This window comes from Protopterus annectens, chromosome 2.part0 (genome assembly GCF_019279795.1).
Source record: "Protopterus annectens isolate FY-2018-M chromosome 2.part0, PAN1.0, whole genome shotgun sequence".
Lineage (NCBI taxonomy): Eukaryota > Metazoa > Chordata > Ceratodontiformes > Protopteridae > Protopterus > Protopterus annectens.
Genome location: NC_056728.1, coordinates 73,911,797 through 73,934,691, shown reverse-complemented (window position 1 = coordinate 73,934,691; position 22,895 = coordinate 73,911,797). Strand labels below are relative to the sequence as shown.

The 22,895-nt window shown below is 38.2% G+C and overlaps 1 protein-coding gene across 2 annotated transcripts in view; it reads right to left on the bottom strand.

The window, feature by feature from the left end:
* The window catches only part of OBSL1 (obscurin like cytoskeletal adaptor 1), a 1,518,259-nt gene that overhangs the window by 1,325,600 nt on the left and 169,764 nt on the right, over positions 1 to 22,895 (bottom strand). For both annotated transcript variants that reach the window (XM_044060562.1, XM_044060561.1), the window contains exon 2: positions 1,049 to 2,173. In XM_044060562.1, the coding sequence (XP_043916497.1) occupies positions 1,049 to 2,129 (1,081 nt within the window). In that variant the 5' untranslated portion in view covers positions 2,130 to 2,173. The remainder of the gene's footprint in view (positions 1 to 1,048; positions 2,174 to 22,895) is intronic.

The following is a 22,895-nucleotide window of genomic DNA, read 5'->3' as shown; positions in this document are numbered from 1 at the left end:
TTTCGACAGTATTGGATCAACTAAATAGCATTCGCTATTTAGTCCATTCAAGAGCATCATATAGACCTGATGTACATACATGGCAGACTATAAGATTGGGTAATCTTTCTTTGTTGTCATGATTATGAAATGTAAATTCATAAATGGTTCTTTTACACATAACACTTGCAAAAAGTATAAAACTTTTAAGAAATACTGCACTTTACAAGTAAAACCATCTTTAGTTTTTATAATCCCATAACAGTCAGACAGTAAGTAGAAAACGTACAAGTAAAGGACTCAGCTGACAGGTACTTTAAATATTTCAGAATTTATGTAATGAAGAAAGAACCTAACTCAAAAGTATTATTTGTAGCGGTCAGTTAATGTGGCTGGGTTAGGTAAGAACATGATTCTTTCTTTCTTTCTTTCCTTTATGGAAATATATTTACCTTACATTCACCTTTAGAACATTTTGAATATTCTGAGATTATTATTAAAGCAGATAGTTATTTTAAAACAAGGAATATTTTGGGATTATTACTGATTAAAAATGGCTATATGCTGCAGTAGAAATCAAGGAATGGTTTTGAATTCCCTGGGATTGTTACTGTAACATAAAACTGTTTTTTAATCAAGGACTGAGCATGGCTTTCAGAATTTTCCGTAACATTTTGTGTATAAAGAGTGAATATAGGATAGTTGAATCATGTGATTCCACTGGAAAATGGTACAATATCTAAGTGAAGCACTTCTGTTTCTTAAACCAGACAAGAACTTGGAGAATTAGAAGCACTAAAAGCCTGTAAACTATCTGACAAACTAGGAATAAATGTAAGTAAAAGAACAAATTGTATAGTTCTATTTTTGTATTGCACGGTAAATGAAAACAAAAACAGTGATCGACAAATGCCGTTGTTTTCAACGACATTGTTGGATTAACATTCTCGAGCATTATAGCTCATCTTCAAAATGTTGTTGCTCACATTGTCGTTTCTAAAGTATGACAGTTTGAACCTCAAGATAAACCTGGTAACAGGGCAAGTTTGAAACATTAAATCCTTCTTACCTTTAACATTGAGTTGGACAGAACTAAGGGTCTGTCCTGCAGTGTTGGAGGCCGCACATATATATAACCCACTATCCTGTTGCTTGCAGTACAGCACTTTTAAGATAAAGTATCCTTCCCTGTCTTCATACATAAGGTGTCTTCTACCTGGAGTTACAAGTCTACCATCCTTTTTCCAAATAATTTCTGGCTTTGGCTTCCCAGTGACATAGCATCTGAACTTAGCATGCTTCCCCTCACTCACACTAAAAACCTTTGCTTTGGGTGCATGGGTAAGTTCCCCATTCTGCTGAACAGTCCTAGGATCATACTCTGCGTCTCGACTATGCTTGTATCTGGGCCGTTGCCTCCTATCATTGTATTGTTCATGTCGCTTGTAATTAAGATTGGGGCCATCTGTTCTAACTGGGGAAAAACAGTTTCTGACAGGATCTTCTTTGTAGCTGCGGGCAACAGGTTCAACCAGAAGGACAGCAGCTGCTAACGTTTCTCCAAAATTGTTGCGTGCTCTGCAGACATAGACACCTCCATCAGGCAGTCTTGCATTGAAGATCTTTAGATAATGCCAAATACCTTCTTCACAGCCGACACAGTAATGTGTACTCTCAAAAATCTCATGTAGCTTTTTCCCATCTTTTTCCCAAAATATGACAGGTCGAGGTTTACCAGAAAGTTTGCAGGTAAAGGTTACGTTATCACCTCGGTTTACTTTGACTGATAAAGGCTTGATTAAGAATGTAGGCTTGTTATCTTCAGAGTGGTTGTCTTCCTCAGGTTCTTCAACTTTCAAGGTAGCCAAAGCATATGACTCTCCTGTGCTGTTCTTGGCCTTGCAGGTATATTGCCCACTATCTTCGGCAGTTACATGAGATATTAGTAGGCTGTAAATGCTACCATCTTCTAAAACTTGGTAACGATCGGTCGAAATAATTGGTTCCTTGCCTCTTTCCCATATGACAGTAGGGCGTGGGTCACCAGTAATTTCACATTTTAAAATTGCATCTGTACCACTTGGAAATGTGAATGTTCTAGGATATGTCAGAAATCGAGGTGCCCCACCAATTAATTCCATGCTCTTCATAAAGCTGAATGTTGCTCAATCAACCTGAATGTATGTTCATCCACCTACAAAATTTAAAGAAACAATAAGCAATGTTAGATTCTCAATTAGATCAACATACTCAAGATAAAAGTGTGCCAACATCTGAGTGACTAAGGTGCTTATGAATTAAGTTTTCATACAAACCAGTAATGAAGCATTCTTTCAGTCTATTTGTTTATTCTTTGTTAATCAGGTTAGTCCCACTGGGGTATTGGCCTCTCTTCAAGAGAGACACATGGTGGTATTTGTACTATTAGGGGTTTGTTTGGCCAGGGTATTATGGACCTTCCCCTTTTCTTTTTGATCTTGCATAAACAGCTGAGCTATCAGCAACTCAAGCAGAGTGGACCTCTGTTTTTAACATCTCATCTGAAGAATGACACACTCAGGAGTGCAACAGCCCCCTAATGCTACCCTGCAGAACCCACAATCTTCTGAACTTGCAGCAACAAAGGTGAGTGTACTACCTGTTGTTCCACTGGTAATGCCAAGTTTCATATAAGGACAAAACAAAAGTAATGTTCTTGCCTTCTTTTTTGGCTTCCACAGCAGACCATCAACTTACTGTCAGGTTCTCTTCCAATCCACTATGTCTACCATACCCATCTTAGGCTCCCCCAGGATATCCTCAGCTGTATCTGAGGCCACAACATCATCTGGGTGCAGCGTCATGCAGCTGCTAGGAGTGTTTTTTGTAATTTTATACCTTGATTTACTTTTCCCTGTACACTTACCCAAGATGCAATGGGGTGCAATGGCATATTGTCCTGCCTCTGTGGTGACTCAGTCACTACCTCTTCTTTCTGTTGGAAATGCCTTCATGCACATCCTCATTCCCTGCTGAAACTCTAACATGGAGGTGTAAAGGAATGAGTACCCCACCCCCAGGATGGGTGTGGCCATTCTCCCACTCCAGCACCTCATATGGCTGATATGCGAATCAAACCTAGGTCACCTAAAGCATGTCAGGGCATTATTTCTCTGTGTCATGGAGCTGGCAACACAACTTCAGGAATATAGATATACCAAGCGTTTCCTTTGATATGGAAGACAAATATGAACAATAGTGTTTTAGCTTCATGTTAGTGGTTACAATTTTATTTCTAAACATTCCAATATTTCTGCCATACCATGTTAGTAGTTCTAAACTGTTAAACCCTTCAACTTCATTATACCATTGTTTATCTAAATAGTCATGCCCCTAAAAATGTGGGAGCTGATATCATTGTTGCAGCTACCTCATGTTGTGTGCCCCTCAGGAGTTATTACAGAAGAATGCAGCTTGTAATTATCTACAAACTACTTTCTCAAAAGCATAATTTGCAACAGCAATGCATATTATAGTATATATAACTTTCATAAACATTGTTATATAAAATGTTTTAAAAACTGAAACACATCCGTATAGTTCAAAACAAACTCTGTAACTGTCTAATAAATTTCATTTTAATTGCTTGAAACACATAAAAAGATGTATAACACTGTTGATTGCCAAGAAGTTAGTAACCAGTATATGGGGCAGAGAAGGAGAAGAATGGAATAAGTCATCATAAATGTTATTTAAAATTGAAGAATATGTCTAACAACTGACTAGAGGAATGGTTTAATACAAAGAAACACCACAGCAGTCTTTAAGTAAATTCATTCAAGACTCAGCGTGAAAAACCCAAACAAAACACAAAAGTCATCCATGTAAAAATGTTTTTAAACTTCATTTTCAGTTCACTATGCAAGACCTGTAAACTGGATCAGAAGTATGTAATTAATAAAGATTTTAGTCAAGAAGCTTTACTAAAGGTTCATGTAAGCCTGCATAGAATGTTGATCATAGGAAACATGATAACTGAACTGAATAAACATATTGTACATGACCACGTCTGTGTTACCTTTCTGCAGAATCAAATGATCCAGAATGAAGAATAGAATTGTAAGCACTGATCTTATATATGCATTTGCATTTTACTTTATTCATTAATAGCCATCATATTCCCTACTAAATTTATAATGTATCTCCACAACATAGCTCCGCCACTATTTTAATCCTTTAATAATTCCATAAAGTTCTGACATGAACATCCATGCATACACCAACAGGCTTAATAATGAAGATGCATGTATTGTTAGCACATATGCTATGGTAAAATAGATGAAGGGAATGCTCCATTAATCCCCAGTACATAGGTGCGTATTTCTGCAATGGTAACCACCCAGCCTGCAATACTCAGTATAAGTATCAGTTGAGATAACTCACTGCCCTGCATAAGTAATCGTTTCCCTTTGCTATCCATTTTTCTTAAGCTCCGAAATAACAAAACTCCAAATTGAAACTTTTGTACAGCCACAGGGGATCACTTTCTTCCATGCAATTTGGTACTTATTAACTGACTTGCTTTTTCTTCTTGCTTTCACCTCACTGTTGATTTTGAATTTGGGGCAGATTCCAAATTAGTGTCGGGGTGAACTGTTGCCCCAAACATGCAATAATTACAAAAATATAAACAATATCATTAAGGGTCACACACAATATTTATTGATTTATTATTTTTATTTATTGACATCTGTTGAGCGAGAAAGTTCACTGGGTCAGAAACCCATTTTCATTCGAGGGCCGAGAAGAAAAGCTCCACAGATATTCAAATATTCCACAGAAAAAAAAAATATTCTGCAGAAAAAATACAAAGTTAATGCAGATATATATATATATATATATATATATATATATATATATATATATATATATATATATATATATATGACATATGTTACTGGTATAAAGTGATTTAGAAGCACATAAATATTATCAAACTGTAAAGATACAAAGTAAAATACTTTTCCAATTAAAGAATATAATCATAAGTATAAATAAAATATCATAGGTAGAAAAATTAGTAATAAAGAAAAGGAAGTAGTTAATATAGCAGAGGTTTAGAAAGTAGGAGCTGAGTGCTTAAATGTGCAGGATTAACGAGGTTTACACTGTATTCCACAGGTGCAGGTGGTATCAAGGAGGTTTACATTGTACTCTACAGGTGGAGGTTGGATTAAAGTCTTACACTGTATTCCACAGGTGCAGGTGGGATTAATGAGGTTTACACTGTATTCCACTGGTGCAGGTGGGATTAAGGAGTTTTATACTGTATTCCACAGGTACAGGTGGGAGTAAGGAGGTTTACACTGTACTCCACAGGTGCAGGTGGGATTAAGGAGGCTTACACTGTATTCCACTGATGCAGGTGGGATTAAGAAGGTGTACACTGTACTCCACAGGTCCAGGTGGGATTAACGAGGTTTACACTGTATTCCACAGGTGCAGGTGGGATTAATGAGGTTTACACTGTATTCCACAGGTGGAGGTGGGATTAATGAGGTTTACACTGTATTCCACAGGTGCAGGTGGGATTAACAAGGCTTACACTGTATTCCACAGGTGCAGGTGGGGATTAAGGAGGCGTACACTGTACTCCACAGGTCCAGGTGGGATTAATGAGGTTTACACTGTATTCCACAGGTGCAGGTGGGATTAACGAGGTTTACACTACATTCCACAGGTGCAGGTGGGATTAACGAGGTTTACACTGTATTCCACAGGTGCAGGTGGGATTAACAAGGTTTACACTGTATTCTACAGGTGCAGGTGGGATAAAGGAGGCTTACACTGTATTCCACAGGTGCAGGTGTGACTAAAGAGGTTTACACTGTATTCCACAACTGCAGGTGGGATTATTTAGATAGTGGGTGTTTACTGCAGCTTTGAAGGCTTTTAGGGAGTCAAGCTGATTAATGTTAGACAGGAGGGCATTCCATAGTTTGGCAATATTATAGGAATATAGGCATTGCCCAGCTCTTTTGTTGAGTTAAGTTACATTTAAAATGTGCTTGTTTGTAGACCAGAGGGTTCGAGTTGGGGTGTATGTATGTAAGATAAATTGGAGTGCAAGGCAGCTATTAGGTTTAAATATTAGCTTGACAGTGAGTGTTAATTGGGAGTAATAGAGATAGTGGTGAAATTCAAGCTAAGACAAATAGCTTCACAGTGGTGTGAGCGGTTGGGCGTGTTAGAGGCAATTTTTGCTATTTTATAGTAACAGGATTGCAGGAACTGCGGTGGTGGTGTTGCTGCAGTAGCGTTGTCGCCTCACAGTAAGACGTTGTCCTGTTCGATTCTCAACCAAAGCGTCTTCTGTGTGGAGACATGCGTGAATGGGCATACCTTCATTGAAGGTTGTGCATCAGGGCTGGCAACTCGGTACGTAAAAATCTACTGCCAATCATTAGCGGACCGGAGTTCTGCTGTGGCGACCCCTAACCGGGGAAAGCCAAAAGATACAAAAACAACTGAGAGATGTATGGAGGTTTGTGAAAATGGGACTTCCACACAGCAGGGAGGGGATAAGTAGAGTGCTCACTAGTTTTATCTTTGTTTGTTTATCTAGGTAGAGTTTATAATGGTATAGTTTGCCGAGTTTGAATTTTTTTTTTACTGTATTGAGAATCTGTTGTTCGAAAGAGTTTATCAATAGTGATTCCTAAAAGTTTTGAAGTTTTCCCCTGTTCAATTTCTGTACTGGTATGTGAAAACATATTGAATTCTGCAGCTGGAGGTTTTGATGAAAATAGTAACAATTTAGTTTTTTGGGGTTCAACATCAATTGAGTGTCATTTAGCCAGGTTTTTATGGATGTAAATGCATTTTAGGTAATCTTTTGGAGGTTAGAGAAATTGTTGGAAGAGGAGATGATCACGACATGAGCAAAGCTTAACAGTTGCATCTATCCTGTATATTGAAAAAAATAGTGCTACCCAGAAGCCAAAGAAATGCAAACTTTAAAAATCATATTCATGCACATATCTGTCTGTCTATCTTTATCTATCTAAATATTTATTTATTCTTAGTTAACCAAGTTAGTCCACCTAGGCCTCTCCCCAATGGCAACCTAAAATGGTATTTGTAGTACTGGGGGTTCATTTGACCAGATTATTGTGTACCTTCCCCTTCTTTTTTTGGTCTTCCATAAACACCTGAGATATCACCAACTCAAGCAGACTGGATGTCTGTTTTTAACATCTCATATGAAGGAGGACACACTCAGGAGTGCAGCAGCTCCCCAATGCTGCCCTGCAGTTTTTCCAATACATTCCCCTGGAATGGGAATAGAACCCACAATCTTTTGAATTTCCAGCAACAATGGAGAGAGAGCTACCTGTTGTGCCTCTGAGACTGCCAAGTGTCATATCAGAACAAAACAACAATAATGTGCTTGCATGTGTTCTGTGTACTGGAAGACTGGAGTTCAATTAAAAACTGTTATGCCTCAGTCAGGGCTGGGGGTTTATGCCTGGTGAGGGAGTCTCAGAAAGGAATGCATGGGGAAGCTCTAGAGAAACTGTACAATTGGGGGCCTGGAATGTGATTCTGTTGGAGGACAGAGTCATTTAACACCTAAAGCATCTTTATCTTACCTGGGCAAGAAGCTATCTAGATATTTGGATTTTTTATTTAAAATGGTGAACTTTTTGTGAGAATTTATTTCTTCTCAAAAATTGATGCACAGCCTTGAAAAGAACACCTTGTAAGATGAATAAAAGCTGAATTTTAAACTTACTTCTGGGTCCACTGCTTTAAGAACACCATATCAGTGAATGAAATGTGGTAACTCTGAAGTGAACTGTGTCGATCACTTGCAGTTACAAAATACAAAACTATGTCTGTATTCTACTGAAGTTTTTGCAGACACCTAAGTAAAGCATGGAGAAATCAACTGAAACCCTAGTTCAGAGAGACATGGCTACAAATAAGCATTTAGTAAGCTTAAAGAGCAAGTGAATCTTATTGTCGGTGCATTAGTAAATCTGAATATGTATACTATCCTTAAAGAAACTGTTACAGGAAGAGTATGCAATGTAATACTGTAAACAAACTGCCAAAGGACAGTGATATAGTCATATTTGACTACTTTTGAACACTGTGCTACAAAAGAGAATTGGAAATGGAGGGTTACCGATTGTGCACATTACTTGGACTATGATATATTTAAAAAAAAAACTTTTTGTAAGCTACTGAATCTCATAGTTGGATGTTTAATGTCTGTAAGATGTGAAGAGCTCAAACTCATGGTCTTAAACGTGTTGCTAAACTGTTGTGAGAGCATAATAAGAATACTGAAGCAGAAATTCTATTAAAACTTTAGAAATAACATGGCCTGTTATTGCAAAAAAAAGTGAATATAGCACAGTGATCCCCAAAGAGCTACATAAACTCATTTCTGTAGTTGAGCATTTCTCTGCAAATTATACTTTATTTAAAACTGACAGGTTTATTTCTGAACCATTTAAAACACAAAATGTCTAGTAATCAAATAGCCTGTTTCAGCTGAGAGAAGAAGGGCCATGTAGCCAGAATTTGTTTCAGTAAAGAAAAATGTGTTACTTCCTGGAATATGCAAATGTCTGAAATTAATGCGGAAGGAAAAATACCCTTAGTATATGATAAAATAGATGTGCAACTTCTAGAATCCACATTTTGCTTACTGTACAAGGACTAAATCAAGAAAATTCACAACATCTGTTGAAGTAAAGAAACATAAGGCTTACTTAATTCAGGCAGTATGGCCAGTTTAATTGAAAGTCCCTGTGTGTGTGTAAACCTAAGCTTAGCAAGCTGAAGGTAGAAGTAATTTATGTTCATAGAGATGAAAAAGATTATCCCACATATCTGCTGAATTTCAGACCAACTTAAGAAAAAACATGCATTCTGTAGCAGTAGTATCTGGACTAGTACACACACACACACACACACACACACACACACACACACACACACACACACACACACACACACACACACACACACACGCGCGCGCGCGCACACACACACACACACGCACACACACACGTAGATGGATAGATACGCTTACAGGTCAAAGCAATGAACACTGATATGAGCAAATGTTTTTTCAGACTATGAATAACAGTGAACACTCCTATGAGAGAGCATTGCCTTCAATGGAGTTTGTGCCAGCAGCCTTTTTTGTATGGAATCGTGGTGCAGCAGGGTAAAAGAATTTGTTCATACCTTGCTGTTGTGTGATATTAAAGTCGACATATATAATTTGCAGTTGTGTTTGAGTTTCAGAAATATCAGTGCTGGTAACACCAACTTTAAATGTGGTTTGTGAGGTGTGCTTCCGTGAAGGTAGTAACTAGACTGTTTTCTAATGACAAAACTTTCAAATATACCAAAATTTTCAGCATTAGAAAGAGGAGTGTTTGTGTGTGTGTGTGTGTGTGTGTGTGTGTGTGTGTGTGTGTGTGTGTGTGTGTGTGTGTGTGTGTGTGTGTGTGTATGTGTACACATTATTAAGTACTGATATAACTTATATTTTGGATGCAGAATACTTCCTCCAGCAAGAATTACAACTCTGAAATTTAGGTAGAGGAGAATTGTAATCGTCTGCACTGTATGTAGCTAGTGACAACCTAATATAAACTACTGGTGTTATTTTTTATGCATTTCTTTTTTGTTCACATTAGTGCTGCGGTGGCGTTGTCACCTCACAGTAAGACATTGTCCTGTTCGATTCTCAGCTAAAGCGTCTTCTGTGTGGAGACATGCGTGAATGGGCGTACCTTCATTGAAGGTTGTGTGTCAGGGCTGGCAACTCGGTACGTAAAAATCTACTGCCAATCATTAGCGGACCGGAATTCCGCTGTGGCGACCCCTAACCGGGAAAAGCCGAAAAATACAACATTAAAGCATTTGAGCTGTGTACAGTCAATAAAGTACTGGGACATAGATGGGGTCCTATAATTGGTTATGATATGATAAGGAGTTTTGTTAATAGTAAGTTTGATGCTTAGGAGTTTGAGGTCATTATCTTATTTTAGAAAATGGGCAAACTGTACATCAGCACCCTAATTGGAGAATGAAAGTTCTCCAGCAGGGTATTAATGTACAAGTAATGCCCGCTGAAAAATGAGTCTGCTGCTTCATGGCAGCATATCAAGTTCCGTGGAGCTCGGACTGAAAAAAAACAAACTGTCACCATTATTTTACACTCGTTAAGCAGCACTTCTGCTGTTTAGCGAGTATAAAATATATTTAAAAAAATGAAAAACAAAAGTGTGCACATGTTTATATCTGTATGTTTGAGTGTATGTGTGCATGTGAGTGAAAGTGAGAATGATCAAGCCATTATTTTACACTTGCTAAGTAGCACTTTTGCTGTTTAGCAAGTGCGAAATCTAAACATAGAAAAAAATGTGCGTTTGTGTGTGTTTGTTTCTGTGTGTTTGAATGCGTGCATGAAAGGGAAGTGTGTGTGAGTGAGAGTGTGAATAGTGACAGCGATCCAACACTGGCAGCAGCACAGTCAAGAGGTTTATAGACCTCTCACCTCTTACATAACTTAACTGAAGAGAACCTAAAATAAAGGGTGAACAAAGGTTCAAAATGGGAACATATTCCTGCTTAAAAGCTTACAAAGCTAATGTAATAATAACACGTGTTAGCATGCATTTTCTGAAGTAGAGGTGTGGGGGGGCAGTGTCTGTGTGACACAGGGAGAGACAGTGAGATCGATGAAACACTGGCAGCAGCAGGTAAGAGGTTTGCATTCCTTTCGACCTTTTAGCTCAAGAAATGTGGATAAAACCTGAAATAAAGGGGGAACAAAGCTCCAAACTAAAAAAAAAATATTTTAAATTTTATACTTAAAAAATATAAAGCAATTTAAATAGTAGCATTTGTGCTAACATGAATGTTTTGAAGGAAATAAAGTCTGAAAGTCAAATGTATATCATTAATTAGTGACTTTAATACCCAATGACTGGCAAAAAAAACATTTTAGCAGTAACGGATCAAAAAATAAAGCAAATATCAAGATATTTTTAAAAAGGATATATTTTGGATGTAAAATACTTCATCTAACAGCATTTATATGCTACAGCAACTTTGAAACATTAGGCAGAGGAACTGTTTTACATCCAAAATATATAAAAAATAATATAGCAATAAAAAAGTAAATTAGCAAGTAACATACAACACTTTTACAGACAGTCCATTCTCTAAGCGCAATAATGCCCTCCAGGGTATGTTAGTATGTAATTAATGCCCTTCCAAGAGTCACAACTCCCCTAGGCAGGCATTAATTATGCATTAACACACACTCTGTCGGGCATAATTGCTTGCCTGTTTCATCATGTTGAAGGCTACAGAAGACTGATGTTGCCTAACAAAGGCACTATGGGCTGGACAAGGACTTAGATAATATACAAAAGCCTTGTGAGGGAGCTGCAGGTCATCCTTGGCAAAGCAGTTGGCTGATATGTATTGTGTTCTCTTTGAATGACACTAGAAGCTAAGGCAGTTGTTAAAATCAATCCTGTGTCTGTACTGGGGCATCCTTTTGATGATGGCAGAATGCTACTTGAGGCAAAGTTCATACCAGCCTCAAAACCATATTTTGTGTGTGTGTATCCATGTGCGCCTGTGTACATGGTCATGAGTATGTATGACATGTGCATGAGTATGTATGAGCGCACATTATTAAATAGTGTCATAACTTATATTGTGGATTTTAAATACTTCTTCCACTAAGAATTAAAACTTTTATACATTAGGCAAATGAACTATTTTATATCAAAAAGATAAAAAATGTATATACTGATTAGAAAAATACAAAACAGTTTGTCAGATAGCTTATTATCTAAGTACAATAATTCCTTCTATGAGGGTGTTACATGGAAAAAAAAACAGATCTTCCAGGGATGGTGAAGCCCTCTGCCAATGGTGTCTGATGTCAAAACATGCCAAGGCGGTTCATTCTTTCTCTGCAATGTCCACCCAGTTGAGCATTATTGCTTGCTTAGACCCTTAAACTATGAGACAAAGACCTTAACACCATACTGTTATATAAACCTATAATCATGTTACATAAATGCACCTGTCAGGTGTTTCCATAAGACACTAACTGCTCACTGTGGTGTCCCTGCTGTGTATGATTAATGACTTGCCCAGGTATCCTAAATCACTAGTGAGTGCTAATCGGCTAACAAGTGCAGCTCTCTTTACCTGAGTGTACCTAACGTATGGCCTCAGGTCTATTGAGATGCTTGGTTGTCAGCCTTTAGCCCAAGGTAGTCTGATACCCCATATAAATATAAATATATATATATATATATATATATATATATATATATATATATATATATATATATAAGCCACTTTGTGCTGAAAACTGGGTTTAATTATGGAAGATCTATGACTTGCACAAAAGTCTCATTACACCTCATCACTTGCTTCAGATCAAGGAGGCTGTTTCTCCAAATTGTGCCCCTCTGGGTATCTCCATTGTTCCCCACATCAGCGCTGAAGTCTCCCATTAAGACTACAGCGTTAATAGGTAGCATTTTGTCAAGCATTTGCCTTTGTCACAGAAGGCTGTATATTCTGCCTAACTGTTTGGTCAGGTGTATAACCACAAATGGTTTTCTTAAAAGCAGCTCAAAGCTACATGCATTTAAATCCATAATTAATTATCTTCCAACAAAGTCAAATGCCAGTACACTAGGTCTGTTACTTCTGCTTTCAAGTGTTTAAAGGGATGCCTTGTTTTAAACAAATATCTCTAGCTCATATAAACTTTTTAGAGATTTTAATAACCCTTTACTGAGAAGTATTGGTCATACATAATCTGCAGTGTCTGTTCTAAGTATACACTGCATTATTGACCTCTCTGCCTCCACTATGTAAGGTTTAGATTGTGTTTTACCCAGAATACAAGACGGACATAAGGTACTGTGTTGCAGGCTTGGTGGCATTAGTTTTTAGTCTGTGCTAAAGTATGTGAAACCTGAGCACATATTTTTTACATCCTAGTATCCGGTAATGTAAAAGTCACTAAATATTTAAAGACAAAGTAGCACATGGTACAATCACCTACTTAGAAAAAAATGTAATATCTCAGAAATGTGATATGTTTTGCTTTTTATAAGAGGCAAGAGGAAATGTTTCAGGCTTAGTGTAGTGCTTATTTCCTATACAATTTATATGAAGCAAAATAAAAAAATCCACATGTAACAACTAGTTAATTCAAAAATATAAACACATTAAAACAAAGGCATTCTGCATGGTAAGATGAAAAATAAGGCATTTGGACCAAAACAAAGAGGTTACAGACACAAGGCAATTGGTTATAATAAATATTTGGGACTACACAGACTGCTAATTAGTAGAATGTAATAGCAGTTGCGGACCTGAAATGGTGTTTATCAGAAGTTATCTGAAATAAGTGGGACTTTAAGGATCACTTGAAAGCAGTTATTAGTAGGGAATGTCTTAGCCACCAATGATACAGTGTTTAAAAGGAAAGAAACACATTTCAGAAGAATTCAAATGCTTGCTTTGGGAATGACAGGAATCCCATGGAGGCAAGGCAAAGCAGCTACAGAAGCTAGAGGGGACATTATCTCATGAAAGGCCAAATAAATCATGTCCACAATGTCATAAACAATGTAAGATCTATTTGGCAGGCAGTAATGACTATCCGCCAAAGCAGTCAAGACATGGAGTTCTCCACAAGCTCTAGATAATCAAGTTCTGAGGCAGGCAGCTGCAGCAAGACAAGGGTGTACACAACCACGGGGAGATCTGCAGGTTAAATATGGAGCTCAAGTATGGTAGCAGTCCTTCGATGAGAAGAGCAAGGTTTGATGACAACTGAAACCTGACCCGTAAGAGTCACTTTATCATCAGAAATAACCCCTAAGATTTGCAATACTGATAGGAATTCTATATTGTCAGCACTATAGATAATGATATGGAATAAAATTACAAATGAAGAATCCCATAATGTAGAGTAAAATGTTACAGCAACCATCTTGAAAGTATTTAATTGTAGCCAGTTACTCACCATCCTATCATAAATACATTCTAAATATGCAACTACTACATGCAAATGGCTAAAAATAAAACATGAAGGAAGGAAAAGATAAATCCATATGTCAACAGTATAGTAATATTATTTGGACCATTTCTCTGAATGTCTGGAGAAAGTTCCAAAGTCTATTTGTCCAGAAGAACTAGAGTCACTCAGTATTAAACCCAATACCATTTTCATGGGTGATCTAATTTATCCATTTGTAGAATTAGAAACCCGCACCACCACTAATGTACAAGCACAGAGATTATTGGACTTTCTCAATACAAATGCCCTGGAACAATTAGTCAGAATACCCACAATGGGAATCACATCTTGCATCTTGTCCTTAGTAATACCGGAGCATCTTGCACCATCCTTTGTGTATCTTCTTCACTTGTTAGCTTTGACCATAAAGCTGTCACCTTAGAAATAAAACTAAATTTAGGCAACCCTGCTATCCTTAAATTTTTTCCAAGACAAATTACATTCTCATAAGTGATACAATGGCAAACTTCAAATCCCTATGAAACCCACATAACTGTATTGAATATGTAGATACATACACCACTAAACTATAACAGCATGTATACAGCTGCAAAGATGCAGCTGTACCTGGAAGAAACGAGCAAAGATCATACCATAAAAACAAACTCCCTCTGGTGAAACTCTAATGTCAACAAACTTAACAATAAATGGAAGAGATTATTGGCAAAAAGTAAGAAGAGAAATACATGGAATGATAGCCCCCCCCCCCCCATTATTAAATTTAACAAGCAACTCAGGTGCTTAATTACATTGACCTAGGCCAAGCTAACAGACAGGGGGTAGTTGTAATCTCAGGAGCAGAATGCAGCAATGCACTGAACGGATTGTAAACAATTTTATCTGCACTGAAGCTAAGGCTATAGCTAACCTGCTGTCTGATGAATTCAGCTTGAACTTAACCCCTTTCCCACCTATCTATCTCACATGAAATATCGGAAACCAAATTGCCACCAATAATCTCACAAGACCAAGTCCTGAAAGCACTATCAAAGGCAAAAAATATTGCCATCAGTGGGTCCTGACAGCATCCCAAGATGCATTTTCAATAGCATGAAACATGATTTACCCACACTGCTAACAACACTGCTCCACCTTAGCATCCATGTTGGTTTTGTGCTGAGTGAAGGGAGAGCAGCGTCAGTTATTCCCCTTTATAGGGGTGACCTTGTGCAGACCTGGACAATTGCAGATCCATGGCTCTGGATAGCCTCATGTGAGGCCATGGAAGGAATTATCACATAATTCATCAGTGATGACATGAAGAACCACCAAATACTAAAACCATTTCAGTTTGGATTCACTGGGGGTAGGTCATGCTTACTTTGCCAGGCAGATTTTTTTTCAGGGGATCACCAGGGCAATGGATGGGGTAAAACAGTGCAATCCACCTACCTTGGCCTGGCCACGGCATGTGACACAGTCCCCCATTCAGGCATAATAGGAAACATTAATAAACTAGGAATAAACTCCTTTGTCTCCCATTAAATTGCCAACTGACTCACAGATAGGCTGCAGAAGATCAAACTAGGGGAAGCTACCTCCACTAAAAGACCAGTCACCTATGGATTCCCTGGGGCTTGGTACTAGGATCTCCTCTGTTTGGCATCTACTTCTCAGAAGTAAAATGCAATACAAAAGGGATCTTGATAACCAGATGACTGCAAGTTAGAAGCAGTAATCAAATCCCCTTAAGATTCATCCATCGATAGGAAGGCTTGTCCCAAACAAATAACTGGTGCCTGACTCATGGATTAAGGCTACTCAAAACAATGCATTAGTGTCTCCTTTGGAAAGTTTACTCCTGTAGGAAACTGCAATATTGACAGTACAACCCCAAGAGTTAACCCAATAATTCAGGATTTGAGAGCTTATGTGGAAAAAGACCTAACATTTGACCAATGTGTCCACTGTGGTAAGGAAGTCCATCTATACTGGACAGCTCATAAACAAGGGCATTGCTTCTAGAACCAGGGATGTTGTTTTCCTCCTTTACTCTGTCCTCATTAGGCCAATCATTGAGTATAATGCTCCTTTCAACATGTGTTTGTCCAGGCACATGCAATAACTAGATATTTTACAAAAAGGATACAAAACCTAAACAATATGTCCTACATGGACTACCTCAAAGCCATATCAATATATTTGGTCTCTTAAACAGTGCTAAGAGAAGACCTGTGCCCAGCATACAAGGTATCTTCCGACCCATTACTGATGGACTTACTTGGCATACACAAGTCAGATGGTATGAAACAAAATCCAGTGACATTGTTTGTGGATGTTGTTCCAACATACCTCTGAACATTGTTTTGAATACCTCAGTAGTTACTTGTCTGGATACCTCAATGTTTGCTGAAGTAACATGTACAATATCTCTTTTTTTTTTCTCAAAGTCACACAGTTTGCAGAAAAGCAGGACTTTGGGCAATGACAACTTTGTGCAGACTCCCTTCCCCCCAAGTAGGAGTGATGTTCTTTTTATACTGGTATGAGTGGTTGGTGAATGGCAGATAAAGTGATCTAGCTTTGATCTCAAAAAGGGATTGAACTGTGGATCAGAGGAAGGGAGTGAGTCTGGGAGAGGAGGACCACTTACAAGAAGTATAAAAGAGGTAGCACAGGGCTAGTATGCCTCCTTTTCACAAAAAAAGTAACATGCAGTCCCGCACACTTCCTCTAGGGGGAAAAAGAAGCTAAGGACTATCTCCAGGTTTGGGGTAGGGGTCAGTTGCCTAGCTGTAAAGGAGGTCAGATGCTCAAACAAGAACAAGAGTAAAGATGGTTGATTAATAGATCTGTGGAGGCATGAATATATAATAGAGTTTATGGTGATTGGTTGATATTAAATCCAAAATGTTCAATAGGAATAAGGCCTGATCCACTTGGCATAATACTAGAGACCCTATAGATCTAATCAGATACCATCAAATAAGGAATGATACTAAAAAAATCTATCATATCTGACAAAAAATACTACTACACCCACCTACATCAAAAGCATCAAAATAAACTCCAAAAGTTCTGGGCTGGAATAAATAACCTCCTCCACCCAGGTCGTACTACCACTCCTACACCATCAGTTGCCCTTGATGAAACACCAGTGGCTATTGCAAACACATTTAATAGCTTCTTTACAGAAACTATCCAGGCACTAGCCACCCAACTCACTACTACCATGCCTAACCCCCTCACCCAGTCCTCCCCAGCCATACCAAAAATATCAAATCAAATAGCTCAAAGCCTCCTGCAACTCATTTTTCCTTTAGATTCCAACCTATCCCTACAACCATTATATAGACCCTTCTCAAAAAACGTAAACCCACTTCCCTAGCAGTAGATCGCCTCCCAGCTGAATTCCTGCAACTAGCTCCTGATGCCATCACTATCCCAGTCTCTACCCTCATTAATAGATCCATTTCTGAGGCAACCATTCCATCCATCTGGAAAATTTCACATGTAATACCCCTACATAAAGGATGTAGTTCCACAAAATTGTCCATCTATAGGCCCATAACCATTTTCTCATCTCTAGCAAAACTTTTGGAAAAGTGTGTCCACATACAACTTATGGACTACCAAAACCACAATAAACTTCTCACAGAGTCCCAGCATGGTTTCAAACCACACCATAGCACCACATCAGCCCTCTTATTTTTCACCAGTCTCATCAATCTTAATCACAACAACAACATATTATCATCAGCTCTCTTTCTGGACCTCTCTAAGGCCTTTGATATGGTCATTCATCAGCTTCTACTTAGTACCCTGAAAAGTGTCTTCCTGGACCATCACTCTCTACAACGGTTTCAGTTCTATCTATGGGGTAGACAGCAGGCTGTCTTATGGCAGGACAAACTGTCATCACATCTCCCAGTCACCTTAGGAGTTGCTCAGGGTTCCATTTTTAGTCCCCTCCTCTTCTCTATCTTCATAAATGACCTTCATACTACTATCCCAAAGGCACAAATGTATCCAATATGCTGATGATTCCACATTGATTTGTTCTTCCACCTCAACAATCAATCTGCTATCCCTAACCCAGAATACTTTTAACAGTATAGAAAACTGGCTAACTGATCAACACCTTCTCTTGAATCCCAACAAAACCAAGCTGCTGCTTTTCTCGCCCACCTCTAGATCTATTTACTATTAAGTCTAACAATGGTGCAATCATCTCTCCTGATAACCAAACTAAGCTCCTTGGAGTAATTATAGATACTAATCTCAAATATGATGTGCACATAGACCATACGATTAAGTCCGTCAACAAAAAAATAGGATCCCTGTATAAGGCCAAACCTTTCCTAACCCCTTATGCTAGGTGTGCTATTGCCCGAACACATCTTCTCTCCACTCTCCTTTATGCCTCACCAGTATTTACAAACCTCTCTAAAGCTAACCTCGGCAAACTATCTTCCTGTTACTACCATATAGCTAGATTCACCACAGGTATAGCATACAGGACGCACCACTGCAAAAACCTAACTGAACTTGACTGTCTGGAATTTCCTTCCCTACTAAAGCTTAAGCAGCTCACAGTTGCTCACAAAATACTTAACCATATGGACAAAACTCCAAGCCTTAAGAGTATTATTAGCCCACATAATGTTATCAGGCCACTTTGTTCGTCCAGGTGATTCCCTGTTTGCTAACTCAGTGGGTAAAACTTGGAATCTACTTCCTGCAAACCTTTCCCAAGAACAATCTCTTCGCCTATATAAAAAAGACCTCAAAAAATACTTAAGGGCTAACTGGCTCTGTCCATGCCTAAACCCTGACTAACTCAATTCAATATCTTTGGTCTTTTCTAAGCTAGTAGACTATCAGCAAGCAGACACTCCACTCATCTGATGTGTTATACCTTAATGTACAATTATGCCTGCTGAGTTTAACATTTCTCTATACTGTCGTTTCCCTAATGTGCTCTGAATTTGTGTACTATTCTATTTCTTTTCACACTTTATTAACATTTTGCATATGTTTGTGTTACTATTGTGGTAAACTATCCAACATATATCTATATCCTTTGCTCTCTTGGAATATTATTGTACTATTACTATTATTATTAATATTATTGTGGAGCTTTTCTCCCCGGGCCTCTGCTGAAAATGGACATGTATCCGGTCAACAAATGTAAACTAAATGAATTAATTAATTAATTAATTAATTAATTAAAAAGAGTGGGAGAGCATGTCACTGATTTAGTGATTTGAAGACTGGTTGGTTGTGTCGCCACTGGTTATGTACTGGTGGTACAGCAATTTGTACACCTCACATAAACAAAGATATGTGTGAATGTGGCCGTTGATATACCCCAAAGAAGGTCTGAGTGGTACAATAAATGCTGTCCTACTGAGTAAACAAGCTGATGTGTTCATCATTAAACAGCCTTTGTTGCCAGCACTGATTGTAATTCCAAATTACAAAAGGCAGGGATAATTGTCAGGAAGAAACTAAAGCGTTACAAGCTAGCACTGTTAAGGCAAGGATAGTCTAGGATCCTTGTAGTCAGTAAAGGCACAGGCCCATAGGGAGGGTAACAATGGTATTTATTACTATAATTGAACTAAGGAATGTCAAATTATTTCAAAATCATGATGAATATAAAGAATACTGAAAGCCCGAGGTTATTGCTTATAAGCACCTAATAACATTTGAGTAAAAACATTGTGGATTAATAAAATATATAACCTGCCACCAATTTGTAAATAGACTTGTCTGATGGTACTGACTCAGGCAAAGGGCAAGTTATGTGGGCTGCTCCTTCTTCAGCTAAACTGCTTTTGGTTGATTGTCATGACACTTCATCTCCTGTCTCACATTACCCCATCCCTGCAGTTCTTCTCCTAGTCTTACTCTTCAAAGGCTGCTTAACTGTCACACCTGAATGGAACCCAAGGAGTCAATTTTTTCCTTTGTATTTCTTAAATTCACTGAAGGATTATTGTGCTAATTTCTCCTTTCCAGCTGCTTCATTCTTTCTCATTTTATTAACCATCTTTAACCACTATTGCTGCAGGGTGGCTCCACTTCAAGCTAATATCTGGCATAAGAAATGCTTCTTCAGTGGATTTTTTTCCATGCAGTCTTCAGAAAGTAAACCATTTAAAAGTAGCTGTTATCCAATGCAGCCACACAATTTGATGTTTAGTTTAGTTTTATTACTAATACTTAATAGTAATACCCGTGATCAGACCAATATAGGTGATGCCATCTTTTACCATGTTTTTTTTTTCTTTCTACTTCATTTTAAAACTTCTTTTAAACTGACCTTTCTTTGACACATACGTCTTGCCCCAGTTTCCCTATGACCATATACCTACACGACAGGAAATGGTGCTGTTCATGCACTGTTCTTGTGTGATGCAGAGAAGGAGAAAGAATGAGAGACAGAGCAAGAGAAAGAAAGATGCCACATCCGTCATTTCGTTTTGGGGGGCTTAAGGAAGGGAGCTCAGTCAAGTAGACTGTTACGCATCAGTGGTGCCTACACTGAATTCATTTCATTTAACCCCACAGGTTGTGCACAGTGCTTTCTGTCACCCTATGCTAGATTAAAAGAAGCAAAGTAATAAAGGCTTTCTGAGTTTCAGTGCTTCATTTAACATTAGGCTCAGGGCTTATATTTGCATTAAGGCAGTTCCAGACAGTTAGCTACAGAGCAAAGTATCTAATAGTCCCCCTGCAACATGTCTTCCTAGGGATTTCTGGAATCCATCATTATAAACTCCTTGAACCAGTTACTCCACACCCTTCTCAATGGCAATAAATTCCTGGATTTGGTCCTTAGCAATATGGGGCAGCTTTGCTCCCCACCATCTGTAACTTCCTCGGTGGTCAAGTCAAACCACAAGTCAGACCACAGGTCCATCACATTCACCATAAGACTGAAACATCATCCAATACCTCAGTATTCAGAGATTACATGAAGGCTAATTTAATAACACTCAGTGATGACCTGGCTAATTTCAAAAGCCTCACCCATCTTGATGATCCCACTGCTTATGTGTCCTGCACTGCCACATTCTATGCAGATATAAATAGCTGCATGCACACATCTGTTCCCTTCAGAAATAAATGCAATGCCAAATTCAAAAATAAATCCCTATGGTGGAACCCAAATATAATGTTATTAAAAAAAAAACTCCTTGCATGCAAAAAAAAAAAACTCTCTTGATAAACTAAGCAAGGAACTTGAGATCCTGATTAGATCAATCAAAGCCAGATATGAAGTAAAAACAGCAATCCAGTTGTGAAGGCTATAACCACAGAGCCACCTTCAATTATGTTAAAAAACCTCAACAACATTTCCCACTGTGTACAGCTTGTAGTAAGTGACATCACATACAAGTACCAAGAGGATATAGCCAATCTACTAGCAGATAAATTTAGCTATAACTTCACCCCCTTCAATACTCTCAGATCACATATCTTTACCTACAACCACCCTAAAATCTCAAGGTGCTATCTAATGCCAACAGTACTAAATCTATAGCACCAGATAATATAACAGATTGCCCAGTGGTCAGCCTAAAATATGACTTGCCTGATCTCCAAAATAATCTATTAAGTATTAACCTAAAAACAGTCTTCATGCCAAATGAATGTTAGATGGTAACAGTCATTTTCTTGCACAAAGGCCGAGCTGCAACAGACCTGGGTAATAGACCAATAAGCCTGACCAGTCTCATAAACGTCTTCAAAAATGTTACTGAAACAATGAGTCAGGGCAAAACAATGCACATCACATACCTACACTTAGCAAATGCATTCAACACCATCCCACACTCTGGTATCATAAATAAACTTTAACTGCTAAATCTCTGTCCCTATGTAACTCATAGCACAACAAATTGTCTTATAAATAGAACCCATAAAGATATGATGGGTGGATCTGTCTCATCCAAAAGACCTGCCACTAGTGGTGTACCTTGGGGTCCAGTCCTTAGGTCGCTCATCATTTATTTCTTGAAGTTCAAAGCTAATGTTTAGAGCTTGTGGTTGTCCAAGCTTGCTGATGACTACAAATTTGGATGCCATCTATGTCTCACTGTCCCATACCTCCTACCTATCTAGTATGGAGACCCTATGTCTTAAGCCAAACAACATTTTCCTAGGAGACTTCAACCAGCCCTCCAGAGGACACCAAGAGGGCCTGCACTGAACAAATAGCTGGTGTCAACACCACAGACAAAAATTGAATGCCAAGAAGTGTATTAGCATATCCTTTAGCAAGCATGACTGTGACTGTGCTTTTGACTATCATATTGACAACACACCCCTTGAAATTGATCCACTAGTTAGTGATTTGAGAACCTATATTGACAATGAACTGTTCTTTGATCACCTCATTTCCACTGGATTTGCATAATGGCAGGATCTTTTTCCTGTAGTTTAATGAAAGGTCACCCAGATATGGACGTGGCCACCAAGAAGTTGAGCACAGTGATTTAGGGCATGCATTTAATTATACAATGGCAGCTCACCTAGTAGTGAACTGTACTATATTCCGTTTGGAAGGTGAAACGTGGGATCATATTCTGTATTGTACCTGAACTAATGGACACCCGAAAATAGACATCATTTTTTTCATCACCACTAATGGTCAAAATAAATAAATATAAATGATTTGTTTATTTTAATGTTATTCCTCTTCAAGTACCATTAGAGAATGTTCAAACAAAATTTTCATTTTACTTTAAACTGCACTCGACTTGTTGGAATCAATCATTTTCATGACAACATTCCATGTGGTACTTAATGACAGCAAAAATATAATGTCAAA